Below are 7,979 nucleotides of genomic sequence, written 5' to 3'. Positions count from 1 at the left end.
ACAAACCAATCAGCGACGAGCTGGGGAACAGCCGATTGCTATTGGCTGTTTTAAAAAGGAAGCAAATTTAAACGTTAACGGTCTGACTGCAGTTTCTGCTGCTTCTCTCCGTGAACAGACATCTACGGTAAGCTTTTCAGTAAACAACACTTGTTTCCGGACGAAAGTCAGTCATTATTTCACCACTATAAAGCTGAAACTTACCGTAAAGATATAAACTTACAGAGAGTGTGTTTCTAAATGTGTTAACTGGTTTAGATAGTATAACGTTCGCTCCATGTAAAGTAGCATTAGCGAGTTAGCTTGGTTGTTTTTTTCCTCTGTTACTTTACTTTAATGTTTTGATCTAGGAAGGATACACGAGCATGAATTAATCGTTATTTGACCACAACAATGAACATGTTTGTCAAGTATTTTACATTAGAATCCACCATGTTAAAGTCGCCCATATTTAGCGCTAATAAGTTTATTAATAGCTCAGTCTGTAGCTCGTTGCAAACCTCACGAAAGGGTCTCCCTCACTAAAGGGTCTCTTTAGAGATTAATTTGTAATCCCTGTTAGGTGAATCGACGCTAACACAGTTGGGGATTATGGCGGAAAGTGACTCCGGTGATAACGGTGAACGTTATGAGTTTGACGCCCCGTCTCATGTGGTCGACCTGAAGGAGCTGGAGAATGCAGAAAATGAAGATATATGGTTTGGTAAGTCTCCTCTCACTATGTTAATGTGCTCCAAAAACAACTGTGGAATAAAATGTGTTTGTATACAAACATTAAGTAATTTACTCCTACAGTAAACACACCATCACGCGCATTTTGTTTCTCTGTAAATACCTTTTATTATTTTGTCTTTTCTCAGATGATTGCGACAAAAACAACATTAGAAACGAGCACCATGTATATTACAACGTTACTATCCTCTGGGCCTGTTTTATCAACCATCCACACCGAAAACAGCCCTGATACTCACACCCGTAACATGTTCTACAGATACTAAAACAACTCTTTGTAACTGGTCAGGAAATTGAAAACAAATCAGAGCATGCGCTTTCATTTGTGTCAATGTTTTTATTTGCAATTTATGATTTTTGTATGTTTGCTGCTCTGTGCACCTTCTTTGTCATCTGTCCTCTGCATAAGCTTTTGTACAGTAAAGGAAACTATCCTGTTTTCCCCTCAAATACCAAGCTAGTGAACTCTGGTACAACTCTTTGCCCGCACCCTGCTTCATCCTCTTTATATTTTATCCTTTGACCAACGTTTTGGCTTGTGGCCTTCATCTGGGTCATAATAAAATAACATTTAAATGGGATAGGTTCAGGAGAGGAAAAAGGCAGAAACATCCAATCAGATGCATCCACATACATTTCAGCTGATGGGGCTTATACAAAGGTGACCCTGGACTACTTTTTCCCCTCCATGCACCGTGGAAGTAGTTGACGATCCAGAATCCTCCACTCTGCTCAAAAAAAATAACTTATAAATTGCGGCAAATGATGTGTCTTCAAGTCGATAACCAAGTTCAACACATTTACAGTTTTTGTTGTTGTTGTTGTTTTGGATGTTTGTTTCTATTCTTTTTAAAAATATATATATATTCTTAAGGTATATAATTTTTGGGCGCTTTCGGCTTTTAATGGACAGGACAGCTGAAGAGAGACCGAAAATGTGGGGGGCAGAGAGTGAGGGAGGCCATGCAGTAAATGAGACCGCTAGGCCAATGGCGCCATAGTTTGTCTCTTTATTCTGTCACTCAATGGTTTATATTCTATCGTGTTCAGATCGCTTTATTTGACCAGCTTCAGCATTAAGGTGATATTGCTGAATGGCTTTATTATGATCTAAATTACAGCAGCAGAATCAGAGTTGGGGGTTATTTTTTAAGGCGCCTGCTTTGTACCAACAAAACACGAGAACTGAAATTAAAATGCAGCCACAAATTATTTCCAAAATTGAATTCAAAGTGATGGAGATAATCTAAAGCCCACTGCAGCGTCACAGAGAGTGTAAATAACTAAAAGAAACCATCATCCTGATCTCTGATGGTCTCTCACCTGCAGAACAACAGGCCGGTGTGCCAAACAGTAACCTTCAAACACCGGGAGTCGACCGACATTTCATGAGGAGGGAGTCTCTCAACCTGCCCAGAGCCATAGTCGCTCCTCAGGTCAAGGCGGATGTGGAGTCAGGTCAGTTTTCTTTAAAATCATCCTCAGTAATAAGCAATGATGGACAAAGCAGAGGTACTTTCTGTTCAGGGATATAAGAGAGAACCTGTTAAGTCTTAAAGATGGTCCCAAAAGGAGCACGCTCTTTTTGGGACCATGGTTTGAGGGTTTTATTTGTGTGCAGAGTTTTTGCTGAGTAAGAGTTCATAAAAACAAGAAGCATCCAGGCATATGTTTCTCTCCTGTATATCAATGAACAGTCCTTAACTTTGTTTACATGAGCACTCACAGAATGATCCATGTTGCAGAGCCCAGTACGTCCACAGCTCAACCTTCAAACGTGGTGACCTCCTGGGGCGGTGCAGCTTCTGCTCAGAATGGAGCCCGGCCTAAAACCAGGGCCTCTAATCAACCCCCTGCCCAGCCATGCAGGTACCGTCGGCATGTTTTCTGCCCATTCACAGCTGTGTAGAACCTAGATTACAACGTTTCTAGATTTCTGTGGAACGATCAAAGCTTATTTGTTTAGTAAATCAAAGCTTATTTGTTTGTAGCTGAATTACAGCTTGCAATTGCACGTTAAAGTTGGCTAGTTAGTTCTTAGTTTAAAAGATGAGGCCAAAGATAGGGAAGGAGTTGCATCTTGAGAATTGCAGAAGCAACATTTTTGTCACTTTTGCATCTCACTGTTTTAAGTAAAACATTTATTTTGTTGTTTTCAGGGTTTCAAAACGTAAATCCAACGCTGTGGCTGCACCGCCTTTAAAGAAACAGAAGAAGTAAGTCACATGAACATGCTGTCGTTTCCATCTGTTCTTTGTGATGGCTGACGTCTCTTTACTGTATTACATTTGTAGCCTTTCGAGTCTTTAACTGTAGCCGTTAATTCTAGGAGTCCTGTTGCTCGACCAGCCCGAAAAAGCACAAGCATGCGCCGCAGGACCGTCCAGATGAATAACAGGACGGCTTCAGCTACCCGCACAGCAGCTCCACCACCTGCAAACAATGAGTGAGTTTCAGGCTATCAGTAGAACTTCAAAGCATCATGTTTATGGACTTTTGTTAGATGTAAAGCTTTCCACTTTCCTCCCATGAGAGACTGTGGAGTCATTTAAAAATGTGTTTCTGCTCCTCACTGTGAAAACAGGCCAAGCACTTCTGAGGAACAGGAGCTGGAACGTATCAAGACCCTGCAGAGGGAGGTCGCTCTGCATCGCAAGAAGAACGAGGCCAGCTACAAAGCTGCTCTGGCCGGTGGTGAGTATCTGTGGCTGATGACGACGTATTTCTCTTTGTGCTGAGTAAAAATTTATTATGGTCTTCATGTTTGTGATTGGTTGACTTTACTGCCTTACTCTCTTAGATCAACTACCAAAGAAGATGGTCCTCTCAGCGACAGTGCCTCAAGAATTCCACTTCAACACAAACACTCGCTCCAAGGCGGCCGCTTCAGCCAACGCAGCTCACAGGGAGGTGGATTTCATCTCCCAGCTTCGCAAACCCTCCTCCCCTGTGAGTATTTCAGCTCCTGAGTTAAGACTCTAGTCTGTGTTAAAACCTGAGTGCCAAAGAGTCATCTAGGAAAAAAAAGGTCAATCTTTATTTATATAGCACCAAATCACAACAAATGTTATCTGAAGACTCAGTCTGATCTCATCTTAATCCACCATAAGCAGAGCACTTTGCAGCATTTAGCAAGTTACAGTGGCAAGGACAAACTTCCTTTAACAGTCAGAAACCTCCAGCAGGACCAGACTCATGTTAGACAGACATCTGCTGAGGCCGAGTTGGAGAGGGGGATAGAGGGAGATGAAGAGAGAGAGATGATAGTGGTGAGACAGATGATAGTGGTGAGACAGATGGTAGTGGTTGTTGCAGCTGAAGTCTGGCATGTCCACAGCAGCAGGCCGTCTATGGCAGAGATCCAGAGAAACCTAAGAGGCAAGGGAGCTCAGGGACTCCAGAAAGGTCTATGGTTAGTAACTTTAATGGGACAGGAAGAGTTAAAGTAAGTGACAAGCAGAGAGAGGGGAGAGACGGACAGACAGGATCCCAGTGTGTCAGTTCCTCAGGCAATCTAAGCCAATAGTGGTCTAAGCATATAGCAGCATAACTAAGAGCTGGTCCAAGCCTGAGCCTAATGTCTAGTTTACTTCAGTATTTTTTTTCTGTTTCTGTGATGCATGCATATATTCGGTCAAAGACAAATTGATCATGTTTAGTGTTATCCCTGAAATGTCCTGAGTTTGAAGATCCAAATGTTTGTGGATTCAAACTGAGCTCAACTCCCTATTTTTCAGGCAAAGGCTCTGAGAGGTGCCACAGTGCCCAAACCCTTCAACCTGTCGACGGGCACCAATAGAAATAAGGAGGAGCCGGGTGCTTACGTGCCCATGGCTCAGCAGATTGCACAGTTCCAGAAACGAACTCCTGAACGCTACCGACTGCGCAGCCGCCAGAGTCAGGCGAGAGGTGAGCAGGAGATGGAGATTCAGCTGTGTTTAGTACAACACCACACACATTGTCCAGAAGTTTAAGATGAGAAGTGTACCTGAAACACATACATGAAATCTGTCTGTTTTTCAGGTCCATCCCCTGTGAAGGGCGTCCACCTGAAACTCACCCAGCCCCACACCCCTCACCTGATAACCAACCAGAGGACCCGGGCACCCAGCGTTAAGAGCAGTGCTGAGCTGGAGGCGGAGGAGGTGGAGAAACTTAGCAAGTGAGTCTCCTGCCTGTCATTGTATGTCAAAAGGTTTTTGTAACCTACTAGAATGTTGTAATGCTTCCTTCTGAATCTGAAAAAACTACTTTCCTGTTCAACTTCTGTTTTTTGGACAGAGCCGTAATTTTTCCGAAGTATAATCTGAACATTTGCACTAACCCTTAACGTTGTGTTTTTAACCACAGGTTCAAATTCAAGGCCTTGGAGCTGAACAGGAAGATTCTCGAGGGTGTCGAAGGCCTAAAGAAGCCAACAGTGAAAGAGCCGACGGTCCCTGAAGGCTTCGAGCTGCAGATTGAAAAGAGGCTTCAGGAGAGACAAGCCACCAAACCCCAGGAAGACGAAGAGAAGCTGCACGCATTCAAGTCCCAGCCACTTCCCAAGAAGATCCTGGAGGGAGTGGTGGTGAGCTGAAATCCTTCAGATCAGAGCTGTAGTCTGAATCTTTATATGTATGAGAGATCAGTTATGTCATGTCGTAGTAAACAGAATTCCATCTCTCATCACAGGGATTACCAGAGAAGAAGGTTCTCCCTCCAACTATCCCAGAGTCTCCAGCTTTTGCCCTGAAGAAGAGGATTCATGTAGAGCACAAAGTCGAGGAGGTGAGGACATTTCTGGTATCAGTCTTTCCACGTGGCCGTGCTCACGTTCGTATACTTACCTACTCTGTTGTTCTCTTTCCATCAGGTAAAACGGCCATCACCTATCAAGGCTCCTCCTGTGCCTCACTTTGGCCTCCCCTTCCAGCCCCGGCTCCCAGAGAACCACCATGTAGAGGTCTGTCCATTCTCCTTTGAGGAGAGGGAGCGAGAGAGGAGGGCACTGAAGGAAAGGAGACTGGAGGAGAGGAGAAATGAAGAGGTGGGGTCACACTTTCGAGCATTACATCCTTTAAAGTCTGAATAAAGTTAGGTCTGTGGAATCACTCGTGTCCTCTTACTTGGTTCAGGTCCCACAGTTTAAAGCTCAGCCTCTCCCCGACTTCGATGCTGTGATGCTCCCGGAGAAGAAGAAGCTGGAGCCCACAAAAACTGAGCCATTCAGACTGCGGCTGGACGAGCGAGGAGCGGTGAAGAACAGCCGCTGGGAGCAGATGGTACGACAGCCAACATTAGGGAGGAGTTTTCAGACGTTTAAAAGTCTTCGCCTCGAGACTCGGACTTAAACGTATGTGCTTTTGTAGGTGAAAGAGGAGCAGAAACAACGGGAGGAAGCCACAGTATTCAAAGCAAGACCAAACACCGTCACTCATAAAGAGCCTTTCCAGCCTAAGAAGGACAGCCGCAATGTAGCAGGTAAGACATGAACCTTTGAATCCTGGAGGAAATGCAAGCTCTAAAACAGGCAACATCTACGACTTGTGAAGTTCAACGAGTTGTAGATGTTTCCTCCTGATTTAAGTCGGAGCAGAAGAACAGGACTGGAGTTGTACCTCCCAAATAAATCAGACACACTTAGCAGCATTGACCTGAACTCGATGTTTGAACCTGAAGGAGAAAGCTGCTTAGGAGAGAGGCTGCAGCTCCCTGCAGTATCATGTCATTCACTGTGTTCCTGTTGCCTTCACTACACTCACTCGGTTGCGGCACTCTTTAGAAGGCATTTGCTCTTCCACAGTGACCGAGGCCTTCGAGCTGTCGACGGAGCGCAGGGCCCGGGAGCGGCAGGAGTACGAGCAGCTGGCCTGCGAGAAGGAGGCTCTGAGGGCACTGATGGAGGAGGAGCAGAGACGAGAGGAGGAGCAGAGGGAGAAGGAGGAGGTTGCCAGGATGCGGCATGAACAGGTGACTGCACAATATTTATTATCATATATCCGTCTTTAGGTATAACTCCGGCTTCAGGCCTCTTCTTACGTGCCATGCAGCTTCAGTCTGACTCTTTTTCTTTCCATCCTGCAGGTTCACAAGGCTCAGCCCATCAGACACTACAAACCTGTAGCTCTGAAGAAGAGTGAACTTCCTCTCACCATTCCGCACTCACCGAACTTCTCTGACCGTTTCCGTTTGTGATCGTGCTCTCTGTAGAAACCTGCATTTTTACTTTTTATATCTTATCTATTTTAAGCAAAAGTCCTGAACTGTTGCCTCTCTTTCCCTGTCGGTCAGATTTCTGACTGTGAACTTGTACAAAGACGTGAATTTGAATTGACTGAAGCTCTGTTTTGTCTGTTCTCTGAGCTTTAGATTTTAACCACATGCTGTATATTCTTTCCCTGTTTTCTTTATTAACACCTCTTCTAATAAAACGTTCTTAAAATGAAGCAAGTGACCATGGGCTCCTGATTACTCAGAATAACCTCAGCATGTGTGTGTGATATTGTTCTGAATCCTTCTGTTTGTTTCATTCAAACCTTCAAACATGAATACACAAAATATTTATGGTAACTTAGTTTCATGAATGAATAGTCCATAGGAATGAACTACAGTCTCTTCAGAGTATTGCAGAGCCATGCATTTTGCTTCAATTCTATATGATGATTAATTTAAAATGCAGACCCTATTTTATTTTAATTATGAACTCAGAGATATTTGCGTTTAGTTTTGTTCCACAAAAATTCTCCCCTTCAAACCCACCACATCCGGCAACCAGCATCAGTTGTAATCACTTCAGTCTTAGGTCATTATAGTTAAACACAGAAAACTGTTTTTAAAAATGTTGACAATATTCAAATTGATAGAAGAAACTATTATTTGTGTTTTAAAGTGATATGTTTTCAGTAAATATGGATCAGGTAAAGACATTTCAAATAATTGACCCATGGAGACATGCCATTACTCAAATGTGACTGATCACAAAAAGTTGCATATTAAAATAACAATATAAGCTATAAATAAAGATAGGTGTAATTACCGTATTCATCTGTTGATCTAATTTGACTCACACATTTTCAACATGATTTTAAGATGAAACAAGTGAAAAACTTTGGATGCTTTATGATGTTTTGAATAAGCTATTATTCCTGTTGAAGAATCACTAACAATATGTTTTCACAGGTTCATAATTCCTTCTGCCCCCCAGTGGATCGTTGGTGTATTGAATGTATCAGAATGTATCTATCAGATTCCCCGGAAAAGATGCT

The 7,979-nt window shown here is 43.3% G+C and overlaps 1 protein-coding gene across 2 annotated transcripts; it reads left to right on the top strand.

Moving 5' to 3' along the window:
* tpx2 (TPX2 microtubule nucleation factor) lies at positions 1–7,160 on the top strand. Of its 2 annotated transcripts, none has more exons than XM_034695630.1 (17): positions 1–127; positions 563–703; positions 2,062–2,190; positions 2,478–2,601; positions 2,892–2,948; positions 3,062–3,178; positions 3,317–3,426; positions 3,533–3,681; positions 4,470–4,641; positions 4,756–4,894; positions 5,083–5,302; positions 5,407–5,502; positions 5,588–5,761; positions 5,850–5,996; positions 6,084–6,195; positions 6,518–6,684; positions 6,799–7,160. In XM_034695630.1, exons 2-17 carry the CDS (start codon positions 592–594, stop codon positions 6,907–6,909), a joined length of 2,136 nt encoding a protein of 711 aa, XP_034551521.1. In that variant the 5' UTR covers positions 1–127; positions 563–591; the 3' UTR covers positions 6,910–7,160. The 2 variants fall into 2 exon arrangements, with proteins under 2 accessions (XP_034551521.1, XP_034551520.1); XM_034695629.1 differs by having other exon boundaries at positions 6,497–6,684.
* Positions 7,161–7,979: the final 819 nt, after the last annotated feature.

Source organism: Notolabrus celidotus, chromosome 11 (assembly GCF_009762535.1).
Source record: "Notolabrus celidotus isolate fNotCel1 chromosome 11, fNotCel1.pri, whole genome shotgun sequence".
NCBI classification, from domain to species: domain Eukaryota; kingdom Metazoa; phylum Chordata; class Actinopteri; order Labriformes; family Labridae; genus Notolabrus; species Notolabrus celidotus.
Note: the sequence above shows the minus strand (reverse complement) of the source record. Positions and strands in the feature narration are given on the sequence as shown.

Coding starts and splice junctions, on each gene's coding strand:
- tpx2 (XM_034695629.1), top strand. CDS start 592: ATGGCGGAAAGTGACTCCGGTGATAACGGTGAACGTTATGAGTTTGAC. Junction 704..2,061: donor AAATGAAGATATATGGTTTG/GTAAGTCTCCTC, acceptor TCTCACCTGCAG/AACAACAGGCCGGTGTGCCA. Junction 6,196..6,496: donor GGACAGCCGCAATGTAGCAG/GTAAGACATGAA, acceptor GGCACTCTTTAG/AAGGCATTTGCTCTTCCACA.